The sequence below is a fragment of the Rhinolophus ferrumequinum genome, chromosome 8, assembly GCF_004115265.2.
Source record: "Rhinolophus ferrumequinum isolate MPI-CBG mRhiFer1 chromosome 8, mRhiFer1_v1.p, whole genome shotgun sequence".
NCBI lineage: Eukaryota > Metazoa > Chordata > Mammalia > Chiroptera > Rhinolophidae > Rhinolophus > Rhinolophus ferrumequinum.
In genome coordinates this window covers 37,847,611-37,862,921 of record NC_046291.1, presented here as the reverse complement: position 1 = coordinate 37,862,921, position 15,311 = coordinate 37,847,611, and the positions used below count along the sequence as shown (strand labels likewise).

Here is a 15,311-nt window from a genome sequence, read left to right as displayed (position 1 = left end):
CTACTGCTTGAGCAACGTTGACCAAAGTGTCCACTTGTATGCATTATTTTTGCATCTCTAAGTATATATCAGAGGATTTTCTTCTGGGTTCTAAATTGTGATCTGGAGAGTGGAAGTTCATGTCTTCCAGAAAAGACTTCAGTTTTCACTGTAATCACAATAGGAATACTCAAGTATTATTCACAAGGCGTCTGTTCTGGAATGCTGGAGATAAGTGAAATATGAAAACAGGATTGTTTTGACTTCGGAATGTTTGTACATTCTTGATTTAATATCTGCCCTTGAGAAGTAAAAGATAAACTTGCTAATTGAATGTGCCATTTATATATAGAAAGGTAGAGTTTACGCTTCCTCTTCCCTTTTTCTTTTCTTTCCTTCTTGTTCCCTTGACTTCCTTCCCCCTCCCCGCCTAGATGTTAGAGGCTGGTCCCACTGGGCAGTGGGAGAGAGGGAGCTTTCTTTTGTCATGGTGGTGGTGTACACATGCCTGAGAACTTGGGGTGCTGAGGGATGGGAGTGTTATGGGAGTTTCGGTTCTTCTTGCCAATGCAGTGAAGAAACAAAGGTCAACATGCTGATTAGACTGGAAGCAGGGTTTATTAGTGATACATTCTCAGGGAAGAGAAGGGGCCTAGCCGAGATGTGAGAGAGAGAGAGAGACAGAGACAGAGACAGAGACAGAGACAGAGAGACCGAGACCTAGGCCCCTTGTCCCAGGACTTAGAGTTTGCTTGGTGGGGTGAGGAAGTTACATATCGATTTGGGGGGGGAATGTGGGTGTGTGTGTGGGGGGAGTGGTGCAAGCTCTCCTCGGGAAGGCGTGACCTCCTAAGATGGGTGGAGGTCTGTTGACCACCTTGTTCTAGACCATCTCTTAGTCCTCTGGTTTTGTAAAAACAATATGGCTGGAGGCAGTTAATCAAAGCTATTTATGAGCTTTTTCTGTAGGCACTGTGGACACCCTCCCACCCTTCCTCCTTCTCTTACATTTTCTAATTTCTACCTAACAGAAGCATGGAGGTACTGAGCTAGGAAGTGGTAAGGATGGTTAGGAGGTTGGTTACAGGATGGATAGGAGTAAATAAGTATACTGAGCAATACATATATACATACATACATACCTAAGTACATACATTGAGGGTAAGGAGAGCCAGACTTGTTTCTGGAGAAGGTAGCTAGAACCTAATTGGTAGGTGGTCTTAGCCATTATGTGGAAGGGGTCCTTTTTGATGTGATCAGCCAAATAGAAGAACATCCTCTGGATTCTAGTAGGAGTTTCTCTGACTCCTTTGGGTCATAGGGGCCAGGTTCAAGATGAGCATGGCCACAGAAGTGGCCTGGTTGGAATGAACTAAGATGCCGGAGGCCTTTTGTGGCTCTCTTGGTACTGGCACCGTCCGAGCTCCAGAGTAGATCACTGGTGCTGGACATAGTACACGCTTATCTCTTATTTCCAGTCGAATAAGTGAGTGGAACTCTAGGGGGCAAGAGGTGGGTCCTTTTTGCTTTTCCCTTTTGTAAAAGTTTACAATGCTTTTCTTCCTTTTTTTCCACTTGGCATGTTCAGAATAAAAAGGACACATAATGACCAGGCTTTTTAATGCACATACTTAACTTGAAGAAGCTCTGTGTCTTATATCCAATTTCTTCTTTTTTTTTTTAATGTCCAATTTCTTAATTCCAAGGATTATTTAAGGAGTTAGTTTACCATAGTTTTGAGAGCATGATGCAATAAAAAATTGCCAACTTTAAACAATATACAGTGGCTTGTTAAAAAACAAAATCAAGTGTATCACTTCTAAGTCTAAATGTTAATTGATGTAACAATGAACTGTCTGGTCACTCTTGTTTCGATCCCCCCAAAAGACGTTTAATATGGTACTGCAATTACTTGAATGTAGCTAGCTGCCCAGCCAATCAGCTGCTGTCAGGGATGTTTTGAATCTCAAAGGAAGGAGGGTTGTGACTGTGGACATTTGAGTTATCCTCTTGGCACATGTGGGAATATTTAAATCTTTGACTAACACACATAGGACCTTCAAGGAAGAAACCCAAGCAACAGCAAGGGCAGGTATCATAACAGAGGACAAACCTATTAGGAGTTCAAGAGTAGAGCCTACATATCTGAAACATTTGCACAAAGTGGAATGGAGAGATAAGCACAGTTTTCTTTTTGCTTATTTAGATTGATACAGCTTGTTCTGCCTGGCCCCTTTTCTGACTTGCTGAGCTGTGTTGGTGTATCAGTAGTTATTACTGTGTAACACCCCCACCATCCCCCCCAAAAATTAATGGCTTAAAACGACAGCATTTATTTGCGCCCAGCTTTGGGGTAGCAATTTAGGCTGAGTTCAGTTTGGTGTGTCTTCTGCTGGTCTCCTCTGGGATCATGCATGTAGCTTTACGCATCTGCAGGGCTAATTGGGGCTGGCTGGTTGGTTGAGAATGGCCTCACTCATACATTTGATAGTTGTTAGGCTATTTAGTTCAGGGCGACTGGGCTTTCTTTCTATGTGATCTCTCCAACAGGCTAGCTCAAGCTTATTTACATCATGGCTTCCAGTTGCAGCCATAAAAAAAGGAGCACATCTTACTGCACAAATTCTTTTCAAGCCTCTCTCCTTGTGTGTCTCATCTTATAATGTCCATTTGGTCATATCAAGTCACATAGACAAGTATAGATTGAAGGGGTGGAGAAATAAGCTATCTCTTAATAGAAAGAGTGGCAAAGTCACATTTCAAAGTCGTATGCATACAGGGAAGGAATTTTCCCAGCCATCTATGCAAACAATCTCCCACAATAGGACAAGGAACCTGAGGGGAAAGCATATAGTTTTAAGGGTTTGTTCAGTGGCAACACATGGCATGCAGGTTTAATAAAATATTAGGCATGTATGCACTGTACTTGGCATGCTATTTTGAGAGAAGAATAATTGTACGAGAGTCAGTGGTTTGTATCATCCTTTTTCTTAGGGATGAATGGGCCCTGTGCAAATCAGTCATTCGGTTAACAAATATTTATGAGACCTCTTTATTGTGCCAGACCTGTTCTAGGTGATAGGGAAATAGCTGGGGGAAAAAAGCACACATAATTCAGTATGTATAAAAGTCACAAGTAACAAAGATAAACTTTTAACTTGGTGGTGTGGCTTTTGATTTTCGGTTTGAGACAGCAGGGTTTGTTCTCTATACAAGAATGCCACAGAAGCAGATTTTTATCAAGAATGTAGCTACTGTGAAGTTTGGTTTTAAAGAGCAACTTGATAATTCATTTCTCTGCTAACAACAAATATTTATTTTGATTACTTTATTCAATATATTACCTAAAAATGGAAATTCATGTACTTTTCTATTAAAGAAGGCTTATCTTTTAATCAACAGATACTAAAGGAATAACCAATGATTATATTTCCATATCTACCAATGTAACGAATTCTAGTAAATTAGTTAGAAGGAATTTAATTATTCAGTTTCTAGCATTTCCCATCTACTTGCCCAGGTGGGTTGGAGTGTGGAGAAACCTTGAAAAAATCTTATCTAAACGGGATAAGTTAGGAAACTTGAAGTCATCTCTGGTCAGGCCAAATTCGTGGGGTCCTAGTGATAGCATGCCGGAAACAAATGCAAAAAAATTGTGAGAACTGAGTTTTCTTTCGCAACAGCAGTCTTGTCTACGCTTGATAAGATTATGTTCTCATTGGATGAAAGTGTGTATAAAAATGACCTGTTCAGTTTTCTAGGTTGGGGGAAAAGTTCTTTTATAATTAAAATAATAAAAAATAATAATAATAAAATAAAATAATCGATCCATTAAAAAAAAATCAGTGGAACATTGTCTACTGTTCTACTTTCTATTCTAATTTTTTAGAAAGACCGATAATTTTGAATCCAATGGTAGAAAAACTTTTTTCTTAAAAAAAATTTTTATTTATGTAACATTTTTGTTAGCATCTTCCCCTGCATCCATCTTTATGATGTTGGAACTGAAAGGAAAAATGGGGCTGCTAAGATGAGTTACACTTAAATGACTTTTGCTTGTGGCATTGTGCTAGTCTTTATACAGTATGAACTAAATATATGAACTACACTACTCCTGCTGCCCAGGAATTTAAGATCAAAATGGAAAGGAAGATAGTGTTCTGGTTTGTAACGCGAGAGGGTTTGTGTCTGCTAAAATATAGTGTTGATCCCCCAAAAGTACATTTAAATTCTACATTAAATTTAAATTTGACATTAAGTGTACTCTCCTTCAGAAAGTACATTTAAATTCTGATATTACAGTACCTTAGATGTAATATGCAATTATGTTGTTTGAATGCCCAAGGGATAAATGGCTCTAATATTGCCTTATATGTGGTCTGAACCCATTGTAGAGATTGACAGGCTTGCATAAGGGCAGTGCACCTATTTATCTGACAGGTATAAGTATGGGCAGGGAGGAGGAGAAGCTCTGGGTTACTATAAACTGAAACAGGAAGATGAAGAGGAGAGACGGAAACACCAGTTGTGAATGGAGTCAGGAAAAGCATACTCTTGCTCACACTTAGTGGTTGGTGATAAAATTTTAGGCAAATATGACAGGGCTTTAGTGAACTCTTATCCAGTATCATAAGTTAATCTTGAGATTTATTTTGAAAAGTACTTTCAATGTATAAGTCTTTGCTTTCATTTATCAGCAAAATGAATAAACATTATCGTCCATGTCTTCAGAGATGTAAAGAAAGCATTCTTGAAAAGTATAAAATAAACGGTCAAGTACAACTAGTGTTGTTTTTTTAAAGGATGAAATCATGCGTCACTAAGACTTAAGATATTAAATACATTCTGTGTACTAATGGGTATATTTTACTCTTTCTTTTGCAGACATACATTGGAAGTGTGGTTATATCTGTTAACCCTTACCGGTCATTGCCCATTTATTCACCAGAGAAAGTGGAAGATTACAGGAATAGAAATTTTTATGAACTGAGCCCTCACATGTAAGTACGGTATTAAAGCATTAAGTTTTCCTTTCCCTCCAGAGATGCTTAGTTGACAGATGTGTCCAGCTGTTTTCTTTGAGTCTCAGGAAAATGTTTCAGTCATTTTTTTCTAATTAGATGAAGGAATGTAGAAGTTAACTGTCATGTCTTATTTTAAATTTTAAAAAGGCAGAACACTTCATTTGGCGTCAAGCTTTTTAAGTTCTGAAATATTTGGGTTCAGTATGTAAAATATTTTCTGTTAAAAATTCTGTGTAAGTAGCAGCTGCTGCTAATTATTTTTGCAAATAAAACAGGAATGTGCATTGTTTATTATTATAAAGAGCCTAAGCAGTGTTTTCATACTCTTGTTGAGTTAAAGATCCCAAGTATTGGGTTGTGTAATGGCTTTTTGAGCAAAAGGATTAAATAATACCTTGAGTTTATAATCTTCTCGGACATTGTTCACCACATGTGTGCATGAGGCCAATGATTTCACCTTCTCTGAACTTAGTCACTTGTTTGATTTTTCTGAAGAAGGTCACTTGTTAGTGTAAATAATTCTTGTAAATAATGACTTAAAATAATTGCAGCGTGCTGAAGTTGAGTAACCCTGAATTAAAGTGAAAGAACTTGCAAAGTTTTAGTTGTGTCTTAGCAGAAGATAATTTTCTCTGTATGATTGAAGATGGGCTCTATTAATTTTGATAGAAAACAAAATCGAATAATTAAAGAACATTTTTTGGGCCATTTAGAATCACATTTAAATCATTTGTGAAAATGTTGAGAACCATATGATTTCACTCATGTGGGCTATAAAACTGAAAGCAACAAAGGAACAAGACAAAGAAACAAAAACTTATAGACACAGACTACAGTTTAGTGGTTACCAGAGGGTAAGGGGGAGGGGAGGTGGTAGAAGAGGATAAAGGGGGTCAAATATATGGTGATGGAAGGAGAATTGACTTTAGTGAACACACAATGCAATATATAGATGATCTGTTATAGAATTATATACTTGAAACCTATATAATTTTCCTAACCAATGTCTCCTCAATAAATTTAATAAAAAGTAAATAAAATGACACGAACACTTGGCCAAAAAAAATAAAAATATTTGTGAAAATGGTTATTAAAAGCTAAATACTATATTTTGCCAATCAAACGGATTCTGATTATTTAGTTTACTTCTAGAAGTAGATTTTTCAAGTGATTGTGTTTCATTTTGCCTTAACAAATATATAACCTGAAATTTGTTTTATAAAGTTATCCTTATAAAGTCCTTGCAATGAAATTATTTGATGCCTGAATGTTTATTTTAAATTATAGGCCTTGAAACTTCTTAAAATGAGATGCTTAGATCAACTATGTCAAAATCCCCTAGGAGCTTATGAAAAATCTAGTTTCCAAGGCCTTACCTCTAACAGGCCAAAAATCTACATTTTTTACAAGCTTTCCAGGTGATTCTCATGTACATGCACGTTTGAGAACATGCTGTTTTAGATGTATATTTACAAATGTTTGCATTTCCTTAACTGCTTACCACATATGTTGATCTTTTACAATAGTAGTATTAATAATAATGATAAAAATAGTGATGGTTTGTATTTATTGAGTACTTACTATGTGTGGGTACAGCTCTAAGTACTTTATATATATTATACACTCATTTTATTTTCTAAACAATCCTGTGAGGTAGGTCCTATTACAAATGGGGAAATTGTCACAGAAAGACATGTGATTTATCCAGAGCCACACAGCTCGTGGCTGGGGAGCTGGGGTGTAAAAACAGTCATTTCTGTGTCTCTCAGCTAGAAATGGGTTCCTCCATTTTCATGTTAGGGCCTCTTACTGTGCACTTCCATCCCACTACCCTTGGGTGGCCTGTGTTCCTGCACCCTGGGCCCTCCAAGGTAACCTTAGCTATGCCTCAGTTTACCTCCAGAGACTGTACGCCATTCTTCCATTTGCACCGTAAATCTCCACTTTGGGGACATTTAGATATATAATAGATGTCTATTCTAGAACATAGAAGTTCCTGCTCTGGAATCAGTTTTTCACCCTCCACCCCCACAGAGATTCCTATAAGAGGCTACATGACACTGCTATCTTAGTTCACTCTCCTTACCTCCAAGGAAAACCACCACAGCCAGCAATAAAATAAAATAAATTCCCAATGTGCTTAGGGTAAAGATAAAACCTTTCTACTATGGTCTACAAAACACTGTGTGTGGGGTGTGTGCAAGGTATAGCTTTACCTAATGAATCTGAATTTCCTAGATCCTTATCATGCCCTCTCCCCATCTTACTGTGTTCACCACACATATTCTGTGCCTTCTGCCTGGAATGCTTTTCCCTCCTTTTTTCCCAAGGCAACTCAAGATCTTCCTTTAGATCTCAGATTGCATTAGACCTCCTCAGGGAACAACTGTCCCTCTCCCCTTCCCTGCCTAGGTCAGATCGATTGTTCTTGTCACAGTTAAAATTGAACATTTTGCTAGGGGATTATTTGATTCGTGTCAATTTCACCTACAATGCCAGTTTTTGCACACCAAAATATTCTAAGCATCTGGAAGTAAGTGTTCAGAGTATATTGAACAGGACTTGGGTTTCAGTTCCAACTCCTCCATTCACACAAGCTATTCAATCTTGAGCAAATAACTTGAAAAAAATTCAATGCAAAAATTACATAATTTGCTCTGTTCAATGGGAAAATAATTATTAACTCATGAGATTTTTGTGAGGGATAAATACCTCATAGATATCTAAATAATATAATTATCTGGTCCATGTAAAGTGCCTAGCATGGAATCTGTCTAGCCCTGTAGCCCTGTAAAGAATAGCTGCTGCTTTTAGCAGTGATGATTATGATAATTATGTAATAATGAAGTATGTGGAACATGTTTCCAACATTCTAACATGGTCTTTCTCACCACTTTTTTTCTTCCATTGTGGGACATTTTCCCACTTCTTTTAATGCATTTTCCTGCATCATTATCGGTGAATGTCCATCTTTGATAGTATCTGAAATAGGGTCAGTACGAACTAGGTTCCCTACTAACCCAGCCTGATATTCTCAAATAGGATTTGTGTGATACAGTAGGATAAGGTGATTTTGATGCGTTCTGACCATAACTGTTTCAAGAATTTGGTTCCATCTTGAATAAAAGAAGAACTTCAGCAACTGCTCAGACCACATAATTTGAAAAGTTTGCCAATTAATTTATCCCAGGTTGCATTTGGAATTTAATTTGACCTGTTGTTTGTTAGTCTGCAAAAACACCCAGAAATCCCCCTGCTATATAGCTCTTGTGTTTTTGAAGGTGTCCAGGAATTATCTTTCTTTAAATTTCAGAAAACTGAAAAATGTTTACATTCTGTGTAAATACCTGACTTTTGGATAGTGGAAATGTATATATGAATGAGTAAAGTGAAAAGAAACAGTGGTTTCTTACCTACATTCCTTTTCAAAACTAGTTTTATGGTGTCATCCTCTTCTGCTCCCTTCTTCCCTGAACTCCTATTCTCTTTATGTTTGGAGCCATACCTTGACTGTGGTATCATTGGGTGGCATGCCCAGAAAAATGAGAGCCCCCACTGGGTGGCGTGGACAACACCATTGGCGTTTCTAATGGTGTGAGGAGGTGCCTTTCTAGAGTGATTTTTAAAAATTCCTTGCACAAAAGGAATTTTTAAATATACCCCAGCGAGGACTGAGTGCATTTCGGACAACTCAGTCACTGCGTTCATGAAGAACTGCCTCGGATCACCAAACCTCACTGAGAGGAAAGAATGATGGGGGAAATAACTGAGCTATTTAATTTCCATTCAGCCAGTCAGGAGAGCACCATGGCCGTATATATATACCTTCTGATGTTTTCGTTACTAGATCCCTGGCTTTTTGTTGGGTGACTGCCTTTTAACTTTGAGCACTGGCTACAGTGCATCACCATCAGATGGATCTTTCTAAAATCAGATCCTGCTGTTTCCCTTTCCAGAAACCTTCCTGGGCTCCCTAATTACTGTCTGAGTGAACTCCCAGTCTCGTGGCTTAGTGTTCAGGCTCGCCACAGTCCAGCCTGAGTGCTCCTCTCCAGCCTCAGACACCGCGAAGCTCCTTCATGGAGCCTCCTTTTGAGTCACAGCCTTTCACGTCTTTTCCTTTCTACCTCTCCCACCCCGTACCCCTCTCTTCTGTTAAAATCCCACCAGTCTCCTGGGGTATGTCTTCAAGGCATTATCAGTCCTAGCCTAACCCACGAGTGACTGTTCTTGCCTTTGAGTTAGCAGAACCACTCATGTAATCTTACATACCATCTTTCTTACTGCTGGTTTGATCGTGTTTTGGTGTCATCCTCTTTAATGAGATAGAAACTTCCATAAATTATGGACTTTATTCTACACATCTCATGATCTCTCAGTTCTTTGAACAGCTCAGTAACTGTAGAACCAGAGAGGCTTTAAATAATTTTTCATTACATTTTACTGGTTGTTATCTTTTCTCTGACAATTCAGTGAAATCAAACTATTCTTGCTAGGGTATTTGCGGAGTTTGTTTAAAACTTCATGCAGTATAATGAGGATTCTTTCTCACTTTTATGGAAAAGCAAACAGAATATTATTTTTATGGTGCTCTTCAACACTGAGTGTTCAGGTTCAATTTATTCATGATGTAGAGCACTTAACATCTAATTATACCAGGTAACTACTGGAGGGAACGTGCCACTAGAAGGAAGAGTGGTGGCTCCTGCCAGCAATCCCTCCTGGTGGTCATAGCCCGGGAACGAGCTGAAATGTGTCCTAGATTAAGATAGAATGTGGTGGCTTGTTGGCATTACAAGCACAATTGGAAGCAGTCAGTCTTTCCATTTTAGGAAATTAAAAACCCTGTAACAAATTTTAAAAACTGAGAAAAATGGCTTTAAGGCTTTGCAAAATTTCTGGCTACGCTCACCTAAAAATGGGAAAGTAATTGATGGTGGATTTGCATAGTGCTCCTGTGAGTTGTCTAGACATCAGCCCTCTGTCTCTAGGGAACCTCTGACCCCTAATTTTGTGCCATACTGATTTTGCAGGACCACATCCTGTTGGCCATAGAATGATGTTGCTAGAATGCTTGTGGGTTTTGAGTCCTGGTTTTGCTCCATTCAAGGTGAACCAGATAAATGTCACAAAGAACATTTCTGATTGTATCTCAAAATGTACACGTGCTATGGTTGGGTATCCAGAGTTTAGAATAAGGGTCTAGAAGTCCCAGGTGTTGTCCCTTTTGTCTTATATTCTTTTCTACAGCAGAGTTGACATTCTGTGAATAAAATTTTACTCATTTTGAGAACTCTTATGACAGCTAGATCCTGAATTCTCAGAGAAGTTGTTTGTATAACTGGTATGAAAGTGCTTTCTTAGGGAGTAAGAGAGAAAGGGTGTGGGGAGAGAGAGAAATGATATGATGTCATGTCACGTCACTGAGACTTTTGTTATTTATCTATTTGACTTTAGGAATAGTTGAGCCTCAAATTGATCCGGTACCTCCCAGAAAACCACTTGCAGAAAAGTGTTTTGTGCTTTGCCATCTGGCAGTCTTTCTACTTATTGCTTTAGAAAAGTTACTTATTTACTAAGCAGATATTGAGAGCTTTCCATATGCCAGGTTCTCTTTTAGGCACTGGATTATAGCAGTGAACAAAGCAGGTAAATTTCTTGTCTTCCTGAGGGAGACAATTCTCAACCTTAAGTTTACAGAAACCAGTATTGTTCAAATTATCAGGAGGGAAAGGGGTATGGCGAAGGGAGGGAAGCTTTTATGAAAGACAAAGGGATTTAAATAGTATTCCTAGAAGCACATTCGAACCATATTCTCTCAGATAGTTTAAGTCAATCCCTGATAGGTTGTGGTCTGGAAGTCTTTGCATCAGATTAGGTCTATCTACGTGTGTAACTTGTGTAGGGAGGGATCTGAGCTCCGGCTTACTCTCCAGTTTAGATACCTTAAATTAACATCTCAAATCTAATGCCACCATCTCGAAAGTAGATTAAATTTCCTTTTTGCTTTTCTGCATGACTGTCACAGGTCAAAATAAGTAGAAGGTAGTCACCGTGTATGCCTTCAGCCTTGGCGGATATTTGTTTGTGTCTGGACAATCATGGTTAGAAAACTTCTTGTTTTAGAGAGACTGGTTTCATGTTAGCAGTGCAGTGGGGATGTGGTGAAGGACAGCTGTTGCATTGTAAGCTTCCTTAGGCTGCGTCTGTGGGGGAAGCATTTCTGGGCCTAGTACATATCCAGCTTTTACAAAGCTTCATGAACTGAATTTACTGCCTCTTAAACAGTTATTCTCAGTCTATTGCATTATTGGGGCTATTTTGAAAACTGTTTCTTTCAGAATACGCACTTTTGACAAAAACAGGCCACAGCCAATTTCTCTTTCAGATTATATTTAAAATTAAAGTTGGAAGGTTGACTCTGTGCCACCATAATGTTTTTATCACGAAAATCATTGTGATATAAGAATATATTTATTAATGAAAAGTGTTTTTGTGTGTCTGAGAAGTCTCATAATCCTCATTTCTAGATCCCTAGTTAGAATTTATATCACTTCTTACAAAATGCACACCTGAGACTTGAAAGAAATTTATTTTGAAAAGGCTGTTTGTAAAGCCAAGCGCACATTTATACCAGCGTACATGATTATTTCAATGATATATCATCTTAAAGGGAAAAGTTTGATTCTCAGTAAAATAGGTTGCTTCCTGCCAGAAAGAAGTGTTACAGGTCTTTGGCAGGCCCAGAGAAGTTCTGCGAATCGGGAAGAGATCCATTTCATCCAAAGGAGTGGCACTGAGGCTTTGGTCCTGAAAAGAATAAGTTTCATCACTGACAATGAGAACTACGCTTGGAACCCACCCAGGGAGCTCTGACCAGAGAGGGTGTGTTTAGGGTGGATGGGGAAGGGCACCCCCTTTGTGGTTGAAATAAGACTCACTGTCCTAGTCTGTTGTTGGGCCTTGCGTGGCAGTAGGGCTGGGTAGGTGGGGCAAAAGGAGCCATGGGGAGTTTGTCTAAACAGGGGCCGTCCAGTACTGGTCCTGAGTCAGGCTGAGGAAATCAGCAAAGCCAGGGATCATAGAAACGAAGTTCAGTAAAGTGCAGGGGGCCCAGGCTTAGGAGACTGGGGAACCAGGAGTGGGAACTGGGGCTGTCATGGGCCAGACATCCATGCAAAGGGGAAAAGACCCTGGGTATCAGCTGCAGGAAGGGGGCTTGCTGTCCCCACTGCTTGGGATGCGCCTTGCTCCCTGCTCCACCCCGGCTCGGGGATCCCAGGTCTCCACGCGGAAGTGGTTGTTCATTCCTTTGATCAACATTATCAAGCATCTACAATATGTGTGAGGTGCTGGGGATACAAAGATGAATTTGTCCTTAAGGATTCACAGCCTGGTGTGGGAGACAGCCAATAAATAAATGACTGTGGAAGGGAGTGAACAGCCGCGGAAAAGGTGAGAGATGTGGAATGATCACATGTTCTGGTTTGTCCTGGACAGCCCTGATCATTCCTGTTGTATCCGCATAATTACTAACAGAGCCTCCTTGTACTCGCAGAAGTGTCTGAGTGTGGGTCCGCAGGGGATCAGGTGCTATGGGCGTGTCATAGAGAAGGTGTTCAGCCCTGCCTGAGGAGATGGATGGGACAGTGGGGGTCTGGAAGGATGAATTTTCCACATAGATAAGGAAATTCTAGGTCCAAGAAATAATTTTCCCATCAGTGGAAACAGTGTCACTTCAGTTATCGAGCATACGTTACTTGAGTGCCTGCCATGTGCTGGGTGCTAGGACAGGTACTGGGCCAAAATCTCGGCCCTTTTGGATTTACATTCTGGCAGGAAGAGAGACCGTAAACAAGAGTAGTAAATAAAGTAAATGGTGTTGCAGCTGCAAATAGAGTGCTTGAGCTACCCACACTTCTACCCATTTGATTACAGATTTGGGGGTTTCCACAACCCTCCTCTTCAGGTTCAGTAATTTGCTAGACCGACTCATAGAACTCAGGAAAACACTTCTTATACATTTACTGGTTTCTTATAAAGGATGCAACTTGGGAACAGCCAAATGGAAGACGTGTAGGACAGAGTATGGGGGAGAAGAGGTGCAGTTTCCCTGCCCTCTCCGGGCGTGCCAACCTCCCAGCCCACGAGTGCCTTCACCAACCCAGCGGCTCCGGGTGTCTCCTTGTTCAGAGGTTTTATAACCTGATCTGCAGCACCACCTTCCCTTCCTGGCAGTGGGGAGGTGGGGCTGAAAGTTCCCATCCTCTAATTATGCATTTGGTCCTTCTGGTGACCAGCCCCCATCCAAAAACTATCTGAGGGTCCCACCTTGAGTCACTTCACTCACATAAAGTCAGGTTTGGGTGAAAGGGGCTTGTTATGAATAAGAAAAGACATCCCGATTGCTCAGGAAATTCCAAGGTGTTTAGGAGCTTTGTGCCAGGAACCAGAGATAAAGACCAACTATATTTCTTATTATACCACTGATTCCGGCATGTGCATACATCATTCTTCAGAAGGCATAGAAAGTTGTGAAATAACTTGAATGGTAGCTTCCTGAAGCCAAGTTAATGGTAGAGGTTCGATATGGTGTCCTAGAAACCTGAATTAGTGGGCCTCCCTTTTCCAAGAAATGTCTGAAGGGTAGTTCTGTTCACTAAACGCTGAGTGTCGTAAAGACTCAGCTGTCCAGCTCCCCTCTTGTGTAGTGTCCTCCACATGTGCCCTGTATCCCATCGAGTGCTTCTTGTGTCCTTGAGGACATCACTGTGATTCTCCCCTCTCTACTGTATTACCAATTTTTTCTTCTCTCCCTTCCATTGCCACCAACATATGTACTATAATTCTCTTGATTCCGCGTCTCCTATCACACCATTTCTTTCCCTTACGATGAAATTCTTTGAAAAAGTTGCATGTACCTTTTGTCTCTAGTGTATCTCCTTTTCTTTAGTATTAAACTCACTCTAATCAGACTTGAATCTCCCTACTCCACTAAAACTGTTCTTTTCAAGGTCATCTGTGATCTCCCTGGTATCAAATCCAATAGTTGATTTTGATTCCTCCTCTTCCTTTAATTATCAGTAACATTTGACAATGTGACCCATTCCTTCCTGGCACCCTTTTTAAAATTTGGCTTTCTGGCCTCACGTTTCCCTGCTGGCTGCTCCATCTGTGGCCTCCTCAGAACGTGCCCCCGTTCCTCGCTGCCTCTGAATGCTGGCGGGTCCGAGGGCTTCTCTTTTCTCCTCTGTAGGCCCCAATTTTATCTGGGCTTTGAGGCCCTCTGCATGCGGATGCCCCCAGATTTCGTCCTCCAGATGGAGCTCTGGCCTGAGCTCCAGGTGACTCAGCTACAGTCAACTCTTCAGGGTTTTCCTGGGTGTCGAAGAAGCATCTCAGACATTCGCATGCTTCAAAGCAGACGTGGGATTGCCCTGGTCCCTCTCCACTTTCTTTGCTCTGTCAATGGCAACACCGTCCTTTGGCTGCTCATGCCACAAATCTCATCTTCCTTTTCTCTCCCCCCCCACATTTACCCACCATCTGGTGTTGGCTCTGCCTTTCTGGAGCCCAGTCCCATCACCTCCACTGCCACTGTGCTTGTCCAAAGCACTGTCCCCTTTTGCTTAGATGATTGTGGCAGCTTCCTAACTGGTCTCCTTCCTCTGTGATTGTCTCCTCCGCCCACGCCTGACCCTCCACCCCCATCACCTTTTCTCCATGAATGTCATGGCTGCTGGCTAACGTGAGCTTTCTTAAAGATGCCCATCAGATTGTTTTCCTTTGCTGCTCAAAAGCCTGTAGTGTGTGTGGCCTGTAGGGCTCCACAGGATGTGCGCTCTGGCCACATGGCTGCATGTATTATGTCTCACCCCCTTGCTCCAGCCACACTGGCCTCCTGGCTGCTCCTAAAATGCCAAACGTTCTGCGTCACTCTTCCCCCATCTTGGAGCTAACTCGTCCTTTCACTTCAGTTAGGAAACACCTTAACTGGTAGTGATTACACTACCTGACACAGCAGTCCCCACCCAGTCACTCAGCATCCCCTTACATACCTTTACTTTTTTTCATTAATCACTATCTGATATTTCTTTATGTCTTTATTGTTTGTCTCCTAAACTAGAAAGTCATCTCCATAAGAGCAGGGGCTTGTTTGTTTCATACATCCCTGTGTCCACAGCAATTAAAACAATGTCTGGGACATAGCAGCCAGTCCGTAAATGTTTGTTGAGTGAGCAAGTGAATGGATGAATGAATGAATTGGGGGGGGCGTACTATTTGTTAGAAACTATGTGTCGAAGACAC

At 40.6% G+C, this 15,311-nt stretch overlaps 1 protein-coding gene across 4 annotated transcripts in view; it reads left to right on the top strand.

The window, feature by feature from the left end:
* The window catches only part of MYO1B (myosin IB), a 171,668-nt gene that overhangs the window by 42,861 nt on the left and 113,496 nt on the right, over positions 1–15,311 (top strand). For all 4 annotated transcript variants that reach the window (XM_033112280.1, XM_033112276.1, XM_033112279.1 and 1 more), the window contains exon 3: positions 4,864–4,979. In XM_033112280.1, the coding sequence (XP_032968171.1) occupies positions 4,864–4,979 (116 nt within the window). The remainder of the gene's footprint in view (positions 1–4,863; positions 4,980–15,311) is intronic.